At 37.2% G+C, this 22,874-nt stretch overlaps 1 protein-coding gene across 1 annotated transcript in view; it reads right to left on the bottom strand.

The window, feature by feature from the left end:
- Nucleotides 1–22,874, bottom strand: part of BRINP1 (BMP/retinoic acid inducible neural specific 1) — a 168,082-nt gene that overhangs the window by 17,815 nt on the left and 127,393 nt on the right. Inside the window, exons 6-7 of the mRNA XM_074211722.1 lie at nucleotides 10,830–11,066; nucleotides 6,862–7,084 (exon numbers count right to left, since the gene is read on the bottom strand). Coding sequence (XP_074067823.1) covers nucleotides 6,862–7,084; nucleotides 10,830–11,066 — 460 coding nt within the window. The remainder of the gene's footprint in view (nucleotides 1–6,861; nucleotides 7,085–10,829; nucleotides 11,067–22,874) is intronic.

Raw genomic sequence — 22,874 nt, 5'->3', positions numbered from 1 at the left:
CAATCTTCTGACCTCCCCAATACCAATGATCTTTTCAGCATATCACAGTGACTACTCTTGAGAGTCAGCTCATTTTGCCTGAAAAACTACTTCTGAGCCCTAGGGCTCGTGAGAAAAAACTATGCATATATATGTAAACATATATGTAAATATGTATGTGTATATAAGTATATAAAAGTAAGTAAAAGAAAAAGTTAAAAAGAAAAAATATATGTGTATCTATCTATTCATATCTATCCATCTATCTATCGATATAATTTGTTCTTTTCTTTTTTTACTTAGATCAGTCAAATAATCAATTGCCCTACTTGGTATAAATGCAGAATGACAAATAGGAGTCAAAATGGAAATATGCCTAGCAATGATAGCTTAAACAAATTCAGCTCATCACTCTTAAAAAATACCTCTGCTGTAAATACTTGCTTCTTTGCCCCTTAGTTTGGATGCTTCTGGGAGAATGGGGCTTCCTGCCTCACTGACGTGTTTTTAACTATAAATGGTAAAGGAATGCTAAGAATTACCCTCTTCCACCCCCCCCATTACCAAGAGTTTTGATGCCATATGCTTGGAGGAGTGATGTGTAGGTTGATGTAACTAATGGCTTCTACACAGAAACTTGGTGTTATTCATCTGAAGTACAAAAAATAGTTAATGGAAGCATTAAATATAAACTGAGAGTGATCTCTGGGTAAGAGTCAACTAGATTATTCAGTCTGAAGACCAAGGTCAGTTGAATCTTTTCCTGGTGTGGGTAAGTGGGCAAACTACAGAGGATTTCAAAAGGACCTGCATAAAAGAGTTCTGCTCATCAACAATAGATTATGGGGCCAGTGTGATGTAGCAAAAGGAATTCTGAACTGATAGTCAGGAGAGTTGGGTTCACCAGTGCTAATATCTACTAGCTGTATGACTCTGGGCAAATCACTTTCTCTCTCAAAGCTTCAATTACCTCATACCTAAAATAGGCATAATAATATATAATAATAATAATACATAATAATACAAAATTGTCACAAAGTTGTATGTAATTAGGGAAAAAACTTTGCAAACTAAGATATATATATATATATATATATATATATATATATATTCTGAGAGCTATATACACACACATATATATATAATATGAAAATCTGAATTGTTATCATGGGAACAGTCAGAAGACTAATGAGGAGAGTCTTGCTTTAAGAAAATAAGATATATGGAAATCTAAAATCATGGAAATTAGAATCAAAATAATTGTTTGCTTTACCAGAGTACATATAAGTCTGTAAAAAGAAACTGACAGTCTCAGACAATAAATAGTAAAGGAGGGTGTTATTATCAGAAACTAAAAATAGGAAAGAAAGGTTAGAATCCAGGTAGGCAACAAAAAACATGATAAATACATGGAAGCATGGAAAGACTAACATGAACTGATAAAAACCAAAGTAAGTAGAGTCAGGCAAACATACACAATGACTATAGCTATCTAAAAGAAAACAACAACAACAAAAGAAGTGAAGATGAAAAAGCTTGACCTTGACTCCAAAGAAGAGTTATGCTGTATTAAGGGGAAGTGGAGGTGGAGGGAAGGAAGGGTGTGTGGAACATTACTTATAATATCAGATTTTTAAAATATTGATTGTGTTTTCTCTTTTCATTATTTTGAAATTTTTTGCTATAAGCGATGGTTTTTCTGGGAAAGGAGAGTGAGAGTAATTTAGGAAACATCTTGATTATTTAAACCCAAAAAATATTGATAAAATCTATTTTAAATGATCCAGATAAGCAAGGCTTGGATGAAGGTCCATAATTTCAAAGAGTTCAAACCCAAAGACAAAACTTCTGTCAATAGTAGATGGGAGTAATACTCCCCCAAACCCCTGTCTTTTATTCAAACTCTTTATATTATTCAATAATATCTAAATCTAGTCATAAAATTTTAGGGAAAAACATTAACAATCTAGAGCCCACCCAGAGGAGGTCAATAAAGATGCTGAGGACATTTGACATCATGATGTTTGAGAACATTTCAAGAAACTAGAAATATGCCCCAGAAAAGGAGAGGGGAGAATTATGTCTCTAAATAGATGAAGGGCTATCATATAGAACTCATATCAGTTATGTTCAGAGTAACTCTAGAAGACAAAATTAGGAGCAGTAGGAGGACATCATATGACAGGAAATGGAAATTCTTTCAGCAATAACTTCTACTTAACAGGTTAGCCCTTAACCTAAAGATTTTTTTATCAGAACATTGACAGTGTCATATATGGTTTTCTAATGTCTATAATATTGTCAAGAGGAAGGGCTTGACACAAAACAAAAGACTAGAGTCATCTAAAAAATGTCATAATTATGACAATAGGGACTTGCGTGTGAAAGCTCACAGCATCTGGCTTGTTTTGCCCTGGCAGAGTATTGGAAACTTGGGGACAAAGAAGAGTATATTAGAGATTATTCTGGGTAGAAAGTAAGAAGTTCTGAATTCTAGTCCTGACTATGTGACCTTGGACAAACCTTTACCTCTTTGGGTCATAATTTTTTAATTGATAAGATAGAACCCATTTGAATAAGAAATTTCTGTTTTTTTTCTGGTATTATCACTTATGTTCTATGGTCTAATATTCTATCTGCTCTAATAAATATTTTACATTCTAGTTATGCCATTCTATAGTCTTTATGCTTCTTTTGATATCTAGTATTCTAATGTATACCTCCCAAACACCTCCGCAATTATTCCCTTTCTCTTTAATGCAGCTCAATGATGCAGTGGGTAGAATGCTAAACCTGGTAAGTCACTTAATCTCTTATCTGAAAAATGGGTATTAACAGCACCTACCTCTTAGAGTTGTGATGAGGCTCAAAAATGACATAACATAGTGTAAGCATAGTGTTTGACACATAGTAAGTTCATAGGTAAATGTTAGCTAGTATTATTATATGCATAGCATATATACATATATGCCTATATATATAAATGGAAAAAGAAACTAAAAGTTGATTTTGAAATATCAAGAAATTTCCAATATTTTAGATCCATTTAACTCTAGAATAAGCTATCTCCATAAACAATACATTCTTCATCCAATGTCTTACCTAAGTGTGGGAGCAGAGGAACATAAACTGATAGGGGTGGGGGTCTTCAGATACAGCCTTGGAAATGGCCTATAGATAGAGCACTAGACCTGGAGTGAGAAGACTTGCATTTGAATCCAGACTCAGATCCTAATTGGATAACTTTGGACAAGTCATCCTTTTTGCCTCAGTTTCCTTAGTTGTAAAATAGGGGGAATAACAGTAACAACATTGCAAGGTTATTGTGAGGACTAAATGAGGTAATATTTTAAAGTGCTCACTTGGCATAGTGCCTGAAACAGAGTAGATGTTCTAAAATGTTTGTTCCCTTCCTTTCCTTTGTTTCCTCCCTTCATTCCCAGGGGCACCACCTTATTTCCAGTATTTGCTCCACTTCTCAACTGGTGAGAAAGAAAAGAGAAAGAGAGAGAGAGAGAGAGAGAGAGAGAGAGAGAGAGAGAGAGAGAGAGAGAGAGAGAGAGAGAGAGAGAGAGAGAGAGAGAGAGAAAAGAGATTTATCTGCAAAATGCCTCCTAATAGGTATCCCTGATTCAAATCTTTTTTTATTTAAAAAGTTGTCAAAGTGTTTTTCCTAAAGCCTGGCCTGACCACATTATTTACCTGCTCATTTCATGAAAGCTCCAGTTATTTCTATTGCCTTTAGAATCAAAGATGACCTCCTCTACTTATCCTTTGGAGCTCTTCTCAACCTGTTTCCAACCTACTTTCCAGTCTTATATTACTCACTATCTTTTCCCTTAGTCTATAACACAGCCAAACTGCCCTTGCCATTGATCAAAAAAGAATATTTTATCTCAGAGAAATAGTGATAATGGTACTAGATAGAATGTGGGACTTGGAGTTAGGGAGAGAATCTTATAAGCCTTAGAAACTTATGAGTAATGTGATCCCGGACAAGTCAAAACAACTCTGTTTATCTTAGTTACCTCCACTGAAAAATAGCTTCTACTTTGCAGGACTGTTGTAAGAATCAGACAAGATAATATTTGTAAAAAGCAGTGTAAGATTCTGGCACTTAGTAGGTACCATATAATTTTTATTCCCTTCTTCCTTCCTTGTTATCTCTGTATCTTAGAACAGATCATCTTATTGGAATTTATTTCTTCCTAACTTCTACTCTTAGAATTCCTAGCTTCCTTCATAGTCCAGTTCAAGTTTGACAATTTTCTCTAAGAGGTTGACTCTAATCACCTTTGTAGCCAGATCACCATTCCATAAGAATGCCTTTTTAAAGATAATTATTTTATATTAATTTCCTCTTTCTAATATTTGATTATATTTCCCACCAAGAGAATGTAAAACCTTTGAGGATTAGTGTGGTTTTGTATTTATCTTTGTAGACTCAGTATTTACTGTAGTATCTGATAAAATATAGGTGCTGAATGGGGGTATATGAAATGAAATGAATGGATCTCAGTGAGAGGAACATCCTTGAGATTCTACAGATGATTTTAGTTTCATCTTGGCATCTTAAGTACTTAGCCCAGTACCTCACACATAAATGCTTGTTGATTAATAGATTAAATTCTTAAAATGCCAAACGATTATCCTTATAAAACCCTCTTGATTCTTGAATTTAATTTTTCTCTAACAATTCATGGGTTTGTTCCTTTTAACCCCAGTTAGAGAATGTTAACATGAAGTTCAACCCTCTCATTTTACAGATAGAGAAACTAAAGCCCAGAGAAGGGAAATGTTTTATCCAAGGTCACTTAGCTACTCAGTGATGGGGCCTGGCCTGGAACTTGGGTCTTTTGACTCTGAGACCAGTGCTTTTTCTGCTATACTAAAGTATCTTTTAAAGAACTATAAATACCTCAGCTACCTTCAGAAGCTAAATGACAAACCTGGAGACATTCACTTACCCTTTGGTGGTGTGAACAGCACCTGGCCAGCCGGTATGATTTCTCACAGGCTTCAGCAAGGGCATAAAATTGATGTAGGGGGGGAAAAAAAGAGCAGTTCATCTGCAAATGCTAACTTGCTCAGCCAGCAGGGCCAGTGAAAGGTTTCTGGTGTCAGCGCCTGTCGCTGTCACCTCTTAATAGCAGAGAAGTTCCTTGCCTTAGTGAGAAATGCTCATTAAATCTTTAGAGTCAGTTCTCAGAAAAAAAGCTAACACCAGCACCAAGATAGAGCTCAGCCTGACTGCGAGACCCTCAGAGGAATCAGCAACCACTTCCCCAGTGTCTTTATGTGCTCCGGAGGGAACTGGATGTATTGTTCATTAACTACAACTTCCAATGTCTCCTTTACAGTGCAAACTAGCTTCAAGAGTCAGGAAGTTAAAACTGGAAAGGACTTTAAAATAAAAACCATAAGAGACCTGATGGCAAAAGTACCTGGTACATTTTCAAACAGCCAGTTAGTGAGACTTAAGACAAGACCTCAAGACTCGACTTTCCCAAGAAGCCCACAGCCAGGGGTAAGCTCCCATGTAGATAGACAGGCAAGGTTCTAGGAGCCAGAAATGAATAAACAAAGAAATAAATTGTTAAGCAAGTATTATTTTTTCTTCCCTTTTGGCATCAATCCAAGATCTCTATAGTTTCTTGCAATTGCTTGGAGTCCAACTGAAATTTGTCTTTTATGAGCAGCATCTTATTCTGATCACTGCTTATTTTGAAAGGATTCAGTGTAGTTTAGTAGTAGCTTTGAAAATTTGGGTATATGACATAACCTCTTTGGGAAGAAATCAGACTAGAGGATTTTTCAAGTACCTCCCAGCTCTGGTAGTAACAAAGCTTATTTTATTTTATTTCATTAAAATATATTGTTCCTTCTGTGGCTATGATTTCTTCTTCAAGGTGGATGGCAAAGCTAGGATTAGAGGTAGGTAAAGCAGACAACCACTGAAGGCATTTTCAAATATAAATTTTTCAATATGCATACATTTTGAATGTGAAATGTAATAGTCAATAGTCTTCAGGAATTTTTTATTCATTTTTGCCAAGCCAAGCAACTTGTGCTAGAGTGAAGATTTCAAGTCTCTACAATATGCTATGTCCTACCCTTTCCTGTGATGTAAAAATGCTACAGGTCCTGATCATAGTTAACTCATCTACAAAGCAAATCTGTTTCAAGATACTAATGGATCACATCATCAGAGAATCAGAAAGTTTCATAATCTGGCAGTTCTAAACATATCAGATAGCCCAAATTCATCATTTTACACATGAAGAAATTGAGGCTCAGAGAATGGAAGTAATTTCCACAAAACCACATGGCTAGGAAGTAGAAGGGATGAAATTCCAAGTTAGGTCTTCTGACTCTAACTTAAGAAATCTTAAAGATACCAAGTCAATCTTTCCCAGGGTATCTTTAAAGAGATTCCAGATCACTTAGCATAGCTCTCACTGTGCTAAATCACTTAGCTTTCATGTCCTTCATTTTCCTCTATTTGTAAAATGAGGATGTTTGACTAAATGGCTTCTAATAGAAATAATGATGGCTAACAAGCACTGTGCTTGTTACTATCTCCTCACAACAAACTTGAGAGTTAGGTACTATGATTATTCTCATTTTAAAGATGAGGAAACTGAGGAAAACAAAGGTTAAGTGATTGGTTTGGTCACACAACTGGCAAGTAAGCATCTGAGAATGGGTTTGAGCTCAAGTATTCTTGATTTCAAGCTTACAGTGTCACCAAGATGCCCCAAGAAGTCCTCATAGTAGTCCACCATTTCCCTTTCCTTCCAAGATCTTTTCCAATGAAATGCCCCATACTTCTTAAATCTGGAGCTCTTTGGCAACTAGGGAGAGAGGAGAAGGGAAACTCACCTTTCTCTTGGCAGCTGGTGATTAGGGTTGTGGCGGCAGCGGACGCTGAGGCCAAAGAGTTTCCGGGCAGTGCGTTGGATCTTTTGTCTCTGAGCTTCAGTAGAGCTCTGGAGTAACTTATAGCGGTTCTGTAGATCCCAGTCATTCCCCCAATGCTGGTGGATGCTCCCAATGGTCAGAAAATGGTTATTAGGCAGTCTCTTCATGAATGATTTAAATTCATCTGTTGCCAAAAAAAGAAACAAAAAAAAACCCAAGCCCAGATGTAGAGGATAAGACCAGAAAATGCCCTCCAAACCACCCACATGATAAAAATGATCACTAAATAATACAGGCTTGTGAGTAAGGTTATATAATCTAGGATTCCCTCATAATCATTTTATAAGTTTTTTTTTCCCTATTCTCACCTTCCAGACCTCTCTTCCACATCCTAAAAAGTACAGAGGTCATAAGAGACAATTTCATTTTTTCTGCTTATAGATTCACAGATCATGTGAATTTGAATGGACCTTTAAGATCTTTTAGGCCATCTTCATTTTGCAAAAGAGAAACTTGAGATTCAATGAAGAGCAATGACTACCTAAAATCAAGGAAGACTGAACCCAAGTCTCTGGACTCCTAGGCTAGTGCTATTTTCCAGCTTTTATATTAAAACATTAATGGGATTTGGCTGTGATTTATATTGCAGAAGTTGCAATGGACAACAGTAGGAATCTTTGAATATAGCAATTTTGAGTAATTTTTCTCAGTGTCCACATGATATTGAAGCAGGGCAGGAAATGATGTAATCCTTTGCCATGCTGGACTTGAAAGTCATGCCCTTTGGGACAGGAAAGAATAGTGGCAAAGAATTCCACTCATGCTCAATGAGAGCTGGCTTAGTCACTCCTTTGGGATTACATCTGTGGCATGAGTATTGGAGAATATCTGCAGCCAACAATAATCACCCTTGTCCAATGGAAATGCATTTACACAAAATCATCCAGGTGGAGGTCTCTTTTACTCTCTGGATTCCTGATATCTCTGCCAGATTTCTCTCTCTCTAAGCTAGAATCACATGCTTTGGTCTATCCCACTAGAGTAATACAACTTCAGCTCTATGTGGTCACATTTATTTTGATCTAAGCTTTTCTTCTCTTCTCTCCTGGGCTCGCAGTCATTTCCTCTTCACTTCTTTCTTCTAAGTCCTCTTCTAGGCTTATGTTGTTTCTGGGCTTGTAACTAAGCTCTTTCCTAGACCTATGTTAATCTAAGCTTCTCTCTCTTTCTCTCTCTCTCTCTCTTTGATTCTCTCCTCTCTCTCTCTCTCTTTGTTTCTCTCTCTCTCTCTCTCTCTCTCTCTCTCTCTCTCTCTCTCTCTCTCTCTCTCTCTCTCTCTCTCTCTCTCTCAATGGCACTATTCAGTTTATCCTCCAAGTAACTTGCTGTCTCTCCACATGAAGTTTAATCTGTGATCTGCTTGTGCTTTGCAGGCCTGTGATGAACTGTACAGTTCTGTGAATAAAAATCTGAGCCTTTTTTGTACCTCTTGGGTCAGAATCACGAGTTCTTCACTTCAAGAGCCCAGATTTCTGACTGTACCTCCCAGCTTCTTGTCATAAACATCACCTAAAGTATATGACCTAAGATTAAAGCAAGATTTGGGTTGCTCATAAGAATTCTTAGTCTGAGACCTGCAAAAATATTGGGATGGATAGCTGAATGAAAGAGTAAGATTCTTGTCTTTCCCTAAAATCAAAGTCAATGGCATTAATAACCTCTTTAGGTTTCTTCCACTTCTATTTTTATTTATAGACATTTTCTGAGACCATTTGGCAATTGTCCCATTTGTTAAAGACACAAAAAGAGGTTTCCCTCCAACCTGTTTTCAGTGACCAGGCATTTAATTAATTACTCCTGAGGTCTGTGGCTTCAGATTTTGTAGCAGATTGGGAGGGAAAACCCAGGACTCCAGGCCCCCAAATTCCAGTTCTAAAAAGCAAGCAGACCTTTCTGACCAGTCCTTCAGTAAGCATAAACAGGGTTCTGAATCTGTGTGTGTTCTGGCTGAGTTCTGTTTAAGCCTAACTATTTGGGGACATGAAGGCATTTCTGCCTGGGGGTGGTGGGGGAGGAGTTGATAGTCTTTAGCAGTAGTAGGCCATTAATCCCATGAAATTACCCAGAGTTGAGGCTGTTAATGCTATTATGGGCTGAAAATAAAAAGAAGAAAAAAAAATCAAACCACAGATGCATATATGGATTTCTCTCCTTAATGGGCAATGCTGTTTTCAAATGATACATACATGGGCATTAGAGAATGAATGTCCTTGTGGGAAGCAGGCACAATGCATAAGTCATCTAAGTGGTCTATTCATTTTAATACTTGGCTTCTTATATTCTTGTCTTTCCCCGCCCAAAGTATTTTCTCTTCCTTCCCAAGGATTTGATTCAGAGAAGCCAGCCAGTTTTTGTACACAGTCTCCCTTCAACTAGGCCTTGGAGCTATTAGGTCAGAGTTCTTCCTAAAAAATTTATTTTCATAGATATGCTTTTAGTTTAGGAGCAAAAACAATAAAAATAATAGGAATTGTACCACAGACTCATTTTCTTTCATGAATTCTGTTCAATTTTAAAGACACCATGTAGCATTAGCAGCTTTACCTCCATAATATGACCTTGTAAAAATAAACTAGAAGCAAAATCACCAATAAAAATCAGAATACTGGAGCCGGAATGAGCCTTAGGATACTTGAATATCAAAACAAAGAAATTTAGGGCTGGAAGGGACTTCTGTAGAATAGAATACCTAAATTGGGAGACAATGTATAAGAGAATGTTAAAAATGTAGGCTTTTAGACCTAGCTAGAAAGGACATTTGAACATAGAATGTTAGAATATAGACTGAAAATGTTATAGCTGGAAGAAAGCATACTGGTAATTAGGTGATCAGAACCATGGAGAAGGACATGTAAAGTACTCCATCTTACCATCCCAAATACCAGTGCAAACAGAAATCAGAGAGAACTTTATTAGAGAAAATGACTCTCTTGCTTCATCCCTCACCAGAACAGGTTGGTAATATATAGGGCACTTTTTAATCTTAGATGTATTTTGATTTGCTCCTCAAACAGAGGTACAAGTGTCTTCCTGAAAGTTTTCCACCCCATAATTGGACTTAACTTTGATCCTTTCATAAATAGTCTGAGGCTATGTGCAACCAAGATTGAAAGATGTCTTGACAAAGCTTTTACCAAAGGGTACCATCACCCTGCTCTTGCTCAGTGAGCCTTGGGACCATTCATAATAACTATGCCATTACTTGGTAATTATGTCTCCAAACATTTAAAGGCCCCTAGGGAACACATGAAAAAGGATGCTTTGGGTGGTGCTGGGTGGAATTTGGAAGTAAACAGAGACCTTTTCCAGGAAGGCAAATGATTTTAGTTCCACATTCTACTACTGAATTTACTGTGTAACCTTGGATACATATCTTTGCCTCTCTGACATAAGGGTAAAGATAATGGAAATGTCCCTGAAATATTCTTGTTCTCCAAGGAAAATTTTTAGAGATCATTTCTTATCTTCATCTAGACACAGATGTGCCCAGAGTAGCTTTATGCTCATTGATGATGTGACTTGAATTGGATAGATATTGAACTTTGCATGTAGCCCTTTAGGGGTTATTGTTGAGTGATATGAGCCAGAAGAGCTAAAAAGTTGGACTCTCCTGATCTAGAGAACATATTTGTTGTGATTCTTGTATGTTAGATCTTCTTTCCTCCCTCTCTCCTTCATCCTCCTTCCCTCTTTATCTTTCTTTCTCTCCTTTTTATTCTGTCTCTGTCTTTGTTTCTAACTTTCTGTCTCTCCCTCTTTTTGTCTTTCTTTCCCTTTGTCTCCCTCTCTCTCTTTCTCTTACCCCCCCCCCCCACACACACCAACATACACAAACAGAATACAAGGCTATCAGTTGTTAGACTCCATACCTGAATTCTCCAGGTCCTTATAGGCTTCTGACCAAGACTTGGCCATGTTGGCCAAGGTATACTCCATGATCTGGATGTCAGTGATTGGGCAGTTGCATTGTGGGAATTCCTCCGCACACTGACATCGGCATTGACTGTTCTTGCACACATACTCTCCTTCCCCATTGCACATTATGTAACTCAAGGCTGACTGGACAAATTTCTCTTGCAGATACTGAGGGAAGATTATCTGAAGACCTGTATGAAAACAGAAAAAGGGCAGGAGGAAGAAAGCGAAAGAGATAGAATCATTCAACAAAATTTGTTTCATTAACCATTTTGACAGGTGATAGATTGGAATTCAAAACTGCCAAGTCTTTTCTACTTGTTACAACTGAAATCCTTTGGGATGGACAAAAATTCAGGCACAATGGAGGGCAAAGCCTTTTAAAGAGATTTCAAGTCCTGTAATTTCTCCAGGAGGCTAAAACTGAAACTTCACAGGCATGGCTATTAAGATAGGAACATCACTTCCCAGGCTGATACTGGGAAGATATTAAACACCACTAAGAACTCTTGCTCAATATTGGTCTGAAGCAACAACCTAAGTACCCTATAAGCCTATTCTATATTTTGATGCATAGAAGAATTTTGGGTAAGAATATAAATGATAGGGGAGTCTATGTTCCCCTAGCATAAAGGACCAGAGAGCAGGAATCTCCTTGTGCCAAGGCTTCTTGAGGTCCCAATGTATTTGCTGAATGGGATATTTGGACAATGTACGATAATATTAAATATTTGTTTAGCATATACTAGGTTCATATCACTGAGCCAGTCATTGGGAAGTACACAAAGTTTAAATAAGACATAGTTTCTGCTTTCATGGAGCTTACAGAATAGAAGAGGAATAAGAAATCTATTTAGTTTGTACAATATATATATATATATATATATATATATATATATATATATATATATACTATTGTGTGCTAAGTGCTAAGTGCATCAAAGTGAAACAAAACAAAATATCACTTAGGAACTGCCAGAGATGGAGATTTTTTTTTTTGATTTGGTGTGTCAGAGAAGGCTTCATGGACAAGATGGTGGCATTTGAATTGGACTTAAAAGTTTTGGTAGGAATTAAATAGGGAAGAGACAGGCAGGGAGGGCATTTCAAACATAGGCAGTAACATAAAAGAATGGAGGTAGAGCAGTATATCGCATACTCGAGAAAAAATATGAACTCAAGAGACTATAAAACCAAGGAAAAAGTATTGTCCATCAAAAGATGAACCTGTGGCAATCACGCAACAATTTCCTGAAAACTTATTCAATAAACCCTTAATGAACTTATAGTCTATGAATGACAACAATAGGTGCTAAGGGAGATAGCATAATTTTAATAAGACCAAATGGCTACCCTCATAGAGCACAATCTTTTAGGAGAATAAAAGCAAAACACAGATGAGTATAGGGGTAGAAACTAGAGCTGTCATGAAATAGATGAAGATACTCCCTCAACTAGTAGAGAGTTATTCAGAGCACTAAGAAGTCAAATTATTTTTTCAAGGTTACATGGTGAGAATATGTCAAAGGTGACCTGAAGTTAGATCACTCTGACTAAAACAAACTCTCTAATCTTGATATCATTCTGCTTCACATCTTACATGTTGTTGGCAGTAGATAAAAATGAAATGTCAGATGTGGCCTGAGGGGGAAGGTTACAACCAATCTGAGTATCATGAGCAACAACTCATGGGGTAATGGAATCTTCAAGGGACCTTTGCCTGCAGATGTGGTTTGATTCTCTTCTTCTCATCCTACTATTTTCTTTTCCTCTGCTGATCTACCTCCCCAACAACCTCTTCTTCCCTACTTCTCCTCTTTGGAATTTTGTTATGATCCACATTCTCCAATATACATTCTTGGTCCAGTGTTTTGGACTCAGCTGTGAGAAACAATAAAACAATATCAAATAAGTGACTGGAATCTATTGTGTAGTCAGTGAACTACCTCTAGGAAATTTTCCTGAGCAGAGGATTTAGGATTCCCTCTGGTTTCCACCATTCACTGTCTCTAATTCTGAGACCCTTCAACCCTAGCCCTACCCCCTTCTCTTCATCCAATTACTAATTGTTTTTATCTTTGCCCATGCAAACAATAGTATGGAGGAATCTCATCTTTCTGTCTGGCTTTATGTAATAATAATAATAATAATAACTTTCTAGATGATAAAGTAACACCCCCCGCACACACACAAACACAGTATTTTTAAGAAGCAGGCAATGCCAGGATTATTCTCCCCATTTTTTCAGGTAGGAAAACTGAGGCTCATTAGCTAGGGTGTCAGCCCAAGTATCTCAATTCCAAGACTAAAACTTTTCTATTTTTCCATGCCACTGCTCTATTTCCATGTGCTTGCTCATCATTTTTTCTATCCCTTGTGTGTGGGGAGAACATTTTCTATTCTTGGTTTCAGCCCAAAAGGAACTTGAAGAGTGAGTTTTTAGAAAAATGCGTCAAATCATCTCTTAGTTTGGCAAGGATTCAAAAAACAGTATTACCTTCTATGTTTAATGTAACTGGAGGAAAAAAGACAGAGAAGGCTTGGCATTGGGGGCTTTTTTTTTATGAGCAGTTGTAACACAAACAGCCTTCTCTTTAAAAACGGAAACCTCCATTCGTGCCTCCGCGTCTCTGAGGCAGGATCTCTTGGGTAATTTTGAAGCAGAATAATGAAGACAGAGGCAATTAGAAAGTACTTTTCTGCAAAATGTCATTAACTGTTGAAAGTTACATAACTATTTTGTTAACAGCAGGGATTCTCAAGCAGCACTGGCCAAAGACTTCACACAGTCACCTGTGTTTAACAAAGAAGCCCAGTTCTGGCCTCATATATTGGCGCCTCATATCCCTTTCCCCATTTCAATGGGAGCCATAAATATCTTGGGGCAGGATTTGGCCCATAGAATTACTGTTATGCAGATATACAGCTGCTTTCTGGTGTGGGATATTTTGCTCCACAGAGCTCCCAAGGAATTTCACACATACATGCCTACATAACTCCATATGTGCTCATGCAAGTAATAATAATTCAAATTTATAAAATATTAATTCATATGCATATAGCAACATATGCTTCTGATGCTTTAAGGTTTACTCTCTTCATAAATAATTCTGTTAAGTTTGATGTCTCAGGTGTAATTATTCCCATTTCTCAGATGAGAGTGTGTAATACCATAGAGGGCATGGGATTTGTCCAAGGTCACATAACTAAAAAGTAAATGGCAAAAGTAGAACTTGAATGGAGATCTTGTGCCCACGTGGGTTACATAAAGATGTCTTCCTCTCCCTTCCCCTCACCCCAAAAAGCAAGACTGCTCTTTTGTGAAGGTTATACGTTCCACTGCACAATTGGTAGGACTTACAAAAATTCTGATTTTCATTTCAAAACCAACTCACCCACACTGAACATATGGAAGGTTTTTTGTTTTTTTCCACTTAGACTACTTAGAATTTTAAATGTGATGCCTTTAATATGCAGGATGTGTGGGCAATGGGGAATGTGTGAACATTAAGAAGAGGACCATCACTTTCTGCTTTTCTCCCTTGCTACCTTACACAGTGACTGTTGGAAACTCAGTACATTCAGTCCTGTTCTTGCCCCAACATAGCATGCACCATCTCCATTCTGATGGCTCTACTTTGACCAAGAAAAGGGTAAGGAAAAAGAAAAGAATAAGAATTTATATAGTACTACATTTTGAGTACTATGCTGTGTACTTTACAAATAATATTTCTTTTGATTGTCATAACATTCCTGTGAGGTAGATGCTATTATTTTTTTCTATTTTCTGTGAGTTTGGTGGTTGAAGGATAATTATCCTTGGTTCACAGATGTCCATAGAGGGCAAGGGACTTGCCCAAGGTCACACATCTACAAAAAGTAAGACTTGGATCCAGATGTTGTGCCCATGTGAATTACAAAGGAACCGAGGAAACTGAGGCAGATCCTTGATAAAAGTCATTTGTTCAGGGTCACACAGCTAGTAAATCAAATTTGAACCCAGGTCTTCCTGGTTCCAAGTCCAAAACTCTTATCTGCTATAGAACCTGTTTACTTCTGTTGGTTGGTTTCAGTTGGATCTGACTCTTTGTGACTCCATTTGGAGTGTTCTTGGCAAAAATACAGGAGTGATTTGCCATTTCCTTTTTCAGTTCATTTTATAGGGTAAATAACAATTGCTTCTGTTATGGTCAGAAACTCTGAAGGTCTTCCCCCCCTTCCAGATTGATTCTTTTGTCATCTTTTGCTTCCATTCTTATCTATCCTTCAATTACTGAATGGGCCTTACCTCAGACAAACTGAGACCTGGGAAAGACTTTAACTTAAAAAGGTCAAGGTTTCTCATTGCATCTGGATCCATAACCAGATTTTCTGACATAAATCTTGCAGCTGGACTCTGAGAACAGTGGAGGAGAAAGTGAACTGATAACAGCTCTGTCTCACTTAAATTCAATTCACTTACAAGTCAAGACACCACCCTTCTGATGTCATTGGTTCTTTTTGAGAATGAAGGACAAATAACAAGAATCATTCTTCTGATGAGACTGAGACAAATAGGATTAAGTGATTTGCCTAGGGTCACACAGCAACTAAGTGTCAGAGGGCTAGATTTAAACTAGATCTTCCTAACTCCAGGCCCAGGGCTCTATCCATTGTATCACCTATACAAAGCAAAAAGGGACCTATGTCTATTAACATGAAAAGGATAAGAAGTCCATTAAAAACAATAGCCTTCCTAGCCACCTCACAGGTGATGAAGAGAATTTGATGTAAATAATATTATTATTTCATTTGAGTTTTGCAGTAATAAGTAAATTGAGACAGTGGTTAAGTGACCTGCCCAGGGTCACACTAAACAACTTTCTGAGTTGGGAATTGAATTCATATTTTCCTGACTCCTGCTTTAAGGTTCCCAACTAAGACTTGGTTTTAAGTCTCCTAGTCTCTTAGTTCAAAGATCTTTCCATTACATCAAAATAGGGTCTTTTCCTGCTGTTATAACTATCCCTATATGAATTGTGATACTTAGTTCTGCCTAGGTCCTCAAAAAAAGTACTTGAATTCAGGTATAAATATACAAACATTTCTAGAATAGTTCAGTGGAGACTTTCTCTTTGCAGCCTCTTCCTTCCCTCATTACTCTTATACATATTAATCACCCAAATTTCTGACCTCCTTTGCCACTTAGTGTCTGACTGACATGAGGTAGCAGTTGATCACATACTCTCTTATATCATGTCTGGGTAAGGTGTTCAAAACTAGACTTCAAGGTGTGTCAGGAGAGAAATACTACCCTCTTCTTCTCTTATCTCTCAAAAGCCTTCAGCCATCAGGAGGTTAGTAAATGTCTGGTATATAACAAAAGGGATAGGGCTTGATAGGTTCTGAAATTAAATAGGCAACATTAAAGATGAAAGTTAAGTTCCAGGTCTCTGGATTGAGACCTGATCCCAGAGTACACCTGCTCAGTCTTCTCCACTAGGCTGGTTTGGTCTTAAATTTTTGGGTTGTTTTTTCTTGGTGAGAAGGTATGCTTGGGGAATATCCCCTGAGCCCAAGACACAAAATCAGATTATCTCTTTTTGAGACTGAGCCTTTGGTCATTTATCAGCTGTGAGATTTTACACAAATACTTTCCCTTACATGGACCTTGCTTATTCAAGTAAAATGGGGGGATTGGGATGGATGACTCTGAATTCATCTTCTAGCACTCACATTCTTAGAAAAGTCTGGAAAAACATTCAGAGTCAATAATGACCATGACTCATTCTAAGTCCCTTTAAGGCAGGGTACATTTCAGATCATAGGATTTAAACCAGGAAGGTCTCTAAGGGATCAAATCCAATTCTTTCATTCTACAAATGAGGAAACTAAGACCCTTCAGAGGTGATGAGATTTGCCCCAGTCAGATAAGCCATGAAAAACAGAGTCAAGGGGGAAGCTAGGTGGTGCAGTGTATATAGCACCAGCCCCAGATTCAGGAGGACTTGAGTTCAAATGTGAGCTCATATACTTGATAACTTAACTAGCTGTGTTACCTTGGGTAAGTCACTTAACCTCACTGCCCTACCAAAGCAAACAAACAAAATAGAGTCAGGATTCCATCTCACATTTTCTGATGCCAATGATACAAACACTATGCTAACACTTCTCATTCATCATTATATTTTCCAAACTAGGGCTATACTCCCTAGAAGAACACAAGAAATCTTTCTTGACTAAATAGTTTGTTCCTGCCCTATTTCATTAGAAGCTAAATGCATGCTGTCTTATGGTGGCAAGGGGGAGCCAACTGTACCAGATGAGGGAGAAGGAAAAAAAAATTCTCCTGTGATAGAAAATAAATATTTTTCTCTCACATTAGAGCACCAAAATGCAAGCCCCCATGGACATGTCAAGCCCTATAAGACTCCCAGTGGCTGGCTTGTACCTGGTGAGTTCCGCCTCTTGGATTCTGTTGGTTTCTGAAATGCATGAGGCTGAAGAAATAAAAACTCCAAGTGGACCGCCTGCAAGTCTCCTGGCCCAAGCTCTTTCCTCATAGAAAGCCCAGGGATTTCTGCCTGGCAGATAAAGGACTTTATGGCTGGAACAGCAGAGCTGAACTCCAGTGTAATGAAGACACGCAGGTCAATTACCCATCTGTTTGTGTTTCTATTGCGCTGAATTACAGTATCCATCGCTGACAGCTCATTGGAGTGGAATGGAAATAAGACAATAATTCACCGGGTGAAACTGTGCAGAAAGGGCGAAAAGGCTGTGATCTCATTCAGAAGTTCAGTTCTGTCTCCGTGATGGGTCATTTACGCTCTGGGAAAGGGAGACAGGCAGCCACGGGGCTTTTGCAATCTCATGAGACTACTTGTTTGACTTCCTTAGTGAAGGGAAAAGGAAGTGGGTTTTGGTTAAGGTCCAGATCACAGAACCACAGTATGTCAGAGGTGGAAGGAAGAGGAATCCCCTTTCTAGCATCCTTAATAAGTGGTTTTACAGTCTCGGCTTATAGGGAAGCTGATACTTCCTAAAGCATCTTATGCCACTTTTGTACAGGAAGGTTAACCTCTCCCCTACACACACACACACACACACACACACACACACACACATATATATATGAAATTTATAATAGTATATAAATTTATTAATTTTGTTTATATTTATATGTGACTATGGAAGGGGAGACTTTATATATGTTTTATATAATAATAACAGCTAACATTACATAGTACTAGGACACTTAAATGCTTTACAATTTTTATCTCATTTGATCTTCACAACAACTCAGGGAGGAAGGTGCTATTATTATTTCCATTTTACAGATAAGAAAAGTGAAGCAAACAGAAGCTAACTAGGGACCTGCCCAGGATTACACAACTAGTTAATGATAGAGGCTGAATTTGACTCAGGTCTTCCTAACTTCAAAACCAGTGCTCTATCTACTATGCAAACATTAAGGGCATAAGGATTGTAGATTTAGAGCTGAAAGCAACCTTCAAGGTTAGTCATGTAGTCTAATGTGCTCGTTTTACAGTTAAGGAACTGGGTACCAGAGAGTTGCCCTCAATAAAACAGGTAGTAAGAGACAGAACTAGGATTTGAACTCAAGACTTCTACATTGAAAACCTGCTCTCTTCCAAAAATTCTATTTAGAACAACTACCATGAAAGCTGCTACTATAGATTTGTCTTCTAGGGTTTAGCCAAACCAAAAACTGTTCCACTGCCATCCCTTCAGTCAAAGGACTCAATTTTAGCAGACCAGGTCAGTTGGAATGTCTAGACTTGTAATCCCTGTGACCTCAGGAGACCAAAGCTGGTGGAGTTCTTGAGTTTGAGAGTTTCAAATCTTAGTATTGCTAAAGAAGAAGGAAAAAAATAGCTCAAATTGAGTTCTTTATTCTTGCCCTTTTCTCCTTTTTTTTGGTGAGTAGATAGTCACATGACCCACTATATTTACTTGGTCAAAATCTACTAAATTCCTATCATGTGACAGGCATGCTGCTAAGCAATATAGTCAGAAAGACAAAAGTGATATTTCTGCCCTTAAAAAACTTGCAAGATAGTGGGGGAGAAAACAAACATGTAATATGTAATATATAATAAGTAAAATATGGTAGAACCTAATTTATTTTCCATATCTCTTATCAAATCTACCCACCTCCCTAGCTATCTAGCTAGCTCTCTACCTATCCATTCCTTCAAACATGTATCCTAGCTATCTAACTAGCTATCTACCTAACTATCCATTCCTTCAACCATCTATCTATACCTATCTATATCTATCTATCTATCTATCTATCTATCTATCTATCTATCTATCTATCTATGATGGGATGGAGGTCATGAGCTTCCAGAAGATAAGAAAAAGATTCATTGAGGAAGTGAGATTTGAAAGGAGTCTAGAAGGCAACTAGGTCTGCAGGGAGGTAGGGTTGAGGAGTGAGTGCATTCCAGACAGGAGGAATCAGGGCAGAAAAGAGAAGAAGGTTTTCTTAGCAGAACAATAAATTGTAAAATCTACCAAAATTGAAGAGTGCTAGGAGGGGACTAATATGTAAGAAAAATTCAGAAAGGTGGGAAGGTATCAGGTTGTGAGGAATTCATATTGAATTTTTGAGTCACTTGAATTTTTCTGGTAGTGTATGAAATGATCAACATCCACTTTAGAAAAATTATTTGGAAAATGGAGTGGAGTAAAGACTGAGAGTAGATGAAGATATGTACAAGATACAGAAAGGAAAAATAAGAATCACTAACTGGTTTTTAAGGGAGAATGGGAAGTTGTGAATCTAGGTGACTGAGAGAATAGTAATGTCCTTGACAATAATAGGAAAGGTCAAAGGAATGGAGGGAGACATTGAGAAAGATAATTCTATTTTGTATATGTTGAAATTGAGATAGATAAGGACATTCAGTTCAATCTAATAAGCAATTCAGGGTGTGAAATCGGAGTGCAGGAGATAGAGTTTGGTTGGATAAAAAGATCTAGAAGTCCTATGAATAGAGATGCTAATGGAAGTCAATTGGAACTGATGGGATCACCAAATTTGAGAGAATAGAAAGAAAAAAGAAAAGGATAGTTAGCCTTTGGGAAATGATAAATTAGCAAAGCAAAGTGAAAAAGTCACTAGGAGAAGAATCAAGTGAAAACACTATCTTCAAAATTCCAAGAAGAGAGTATGTAGGAAGAAAAGGTGGTTAAGAGCTAGTATACAGAATTTTAAATTTTGTAAAAACATTTTTCACTTGTGATCTTATTTTATCTTCACAACAATCCTATGATGTAGATTCTATTTAATGGATGAACATGTGACTAAAAGATATTAAGTGATTTTTCAGAGTTACATAGCAGATTAAGTGTCTGGAGGCAGAGTGGAAAACCACATTGAGGTCAAGAAGGATGAGGATAGAACTGGTGGGTGACTTTGAAGAGAACAGTTTCAGTTGAATGATAAGAATTCAGCTTAATGGCAAGAAGCCAGAATGAAGGTAGTTAGAAGGTACCGGTAGGAGATGAAATTAAAGTACCAAGTAGAAATGGCTTTGTCAATGGCTTTCTCATTGATAAAGGGGGGATAGAAAGGTGATGTAATTGTAGTCAGTAGGGGTAAAAAACCAGGACTGAGAAAATGAAAATGAAAATAAAAGGAATCATAGTTGAGGCAATCTGCTGTCAAGGTAGCAGGGAACATGATCAAGCATGAAAGGAGAAACTTTGGCACCCTGGCCATCTTCTTTTCCATTCTTTTTGTCATTGAATGTATTCTTTTCTCCCTCCATACAACACCTGCGACCACTACCACTACCTTTCTTCTTCTTCCTTAAGGAATGATTATCAAATCAATAGTGTCATTGCTTCTGGAAATACTACTTTTTGCTCCACTCATCATCCCTATGATTTCCCCTAACCAACAGCCTGACCACTACTCCCTTATTAGAATGGAAGCATCTTGAAAGCAGGGACAGTTTTAGTTTGGGGTTTGTACCCCCAAGTGCTCAGAATATTGCATTTGGTACTTAATAAATGTCTTTAAACTACTAATTTAACTCTGAATCTTTTTTCCCCTCTCTAGGTTAAACATCCCAGGTCCTCCAAGATAATAGAATATGGCAAGCATTTATTTAACAATTATTATTTAGAAAGCACAATGTTAAGTTTATGGGACATAAAGACAAAATGAAAATAGTCCCTGCCTTCATGATGCTTATATTTAACTGATCTTTTAGTGGTCTTTTTCTAATTACAGATATATTTTTTAAAATTATGATATTTATATAACATTTAAAGTCTGTGGATCACTTTATATTCTTTAAATTTGTACCTCCTAGCAGGCTTGCAGAGAAAGTGTCACAGTTAAATTTTATTCCTGTGTTAGAACTGTGGAAACTGAGACTTAGAGGGATTAAATAACTTCCCCTAGTAAAACAGCAAGTGAGAGTGAAAGAATTAAAACTCAGGTCTTCCTCAATCTAAGACCAGGAGACAATATGGTATAGTGGATAGAGCACTAGATTTGTGAAAATATTGGATCTGAATCTTTCCTTTGCCATTTACAGCCTATGTGACCTTGGGCTTCTTGGGGTCTTAGTTTTCTTCATTTATAAAATAAGGGGTGTGAATTCCAATATCTCTAAGGTCCCTTTTAAGTTCTAATCTGTGTTCCTCTGAGATAAATATATATATATATATATATATATATATATATATATATATATATATATATATATATAAATCTATCATCCTCCCTTCTATGCTGTTTGACCCCTTATGATAGTTTAAAAAATGACATCTAGTTAGTTGAAATATTGTCTATGCACTCCCCAAAATAGGCAGTAAAAACTAAAACTGTCTAAAGAAATCCGGTTTGGATTATGACTATTGTAGGTTTTCCCAACTATGGGCAAGTTACTTCTCTGAGGTAGCTGGTGGCATCAGGAAACCCTGAGTTCAGATGTGACCTTAAACACTAGTTGTGTGACTCTGGGCAAGTTCTTTAACCTCTATTTCCTCAGTTTCCTCAATGGTAAAATGGAGATGATAATATTAGCACCTTCCTTGCAGGTTTGTAAAAGTATTTAGCACAGGCAAAGTTGAGGAAGGAAAGGAAAGCAATGATTACTGTTATTTAGAAAAGTTGCGCAGAGAAGTTGCCACTTGAAAAGACAAAAATTTTGAGAAGTAGAGATGAGAATGGAGTGCTCTGAAAGCATGGAAAGTGTTTTGTGAGAATTAACATCTCACACATACTCTGATAAGGTCAAAAATGAGTCCATAATTTAGACAAAAAGACATATGATATCATATGATATCATAAGCAAATTAGGGGAGCATAGCAAATTTTATCTGTCAGATCTATGGATAAAGAACAAATTTGTGACCAAATAAGACATAGAGAACATTAAAGAATGTAAATTTTACTCACACGAAGTTAAAAAAAAAGTTTTGCAAAGGCAAAACCAATTCATCTAGCATATGAAGGAAAATAGGAAACTGGGGTGAGGAGATTTAGCAAGTTCCTCTGCTCATTTCTCAGAGAACCATTTCAAGTTTATCATTTAGTGAACTAATTCAAATTTATTAAGAATATGAACATACAGTTTTCAGAAGAAAAAAATCAAAGCTATCTATAGTCATATAGAATGTTCTAAATTACTATAGATTGAATGAAATTAAAACAATTTTGAGAAATTACCTCATACTTATCAAATTGGCTAATATGACAGAAAAGGAAAATGGCAAATGTTTGAGGGGATGTGGATTGGGACACTAATGGCACAGTTGGTAGAATTGTAAATTGATGCATCCATTTTGGAGAACAATTTGGAACTATGCCAAAGGGCTATAAAACTGTGTATATCCTTTCACCCAGCGATAACACTATTAGATCTGCATCCCAAGGACATCAAAGGGGAAAAGAAAAGGCACTATTTGTACAAAAAAAAATATTTATAGCAGCTCTTTTTCTTGTGGCAAAAACCTGGAAATTGATGGAATGCCCA

This window comes from Macrotis lagotis, chromosome 1 (assembly GCF_037893015.1).
Source record: "Macrotis lagotis isolate mMagLag1 chromosome 1, bilby.v1.9.chrom.fasta, whole genome shotgun sequence".
In the NCBI taxonomy this organism is placed as follows: Eukaryota; Metazoa; Chordata; class Mammalia; order Peramelemorphia; family Peramelidae; genus Macrotis; species Macrotis lagotis.
This window is presented reverse-complemented; position numbering and strand designations above follow the sequence as displayed.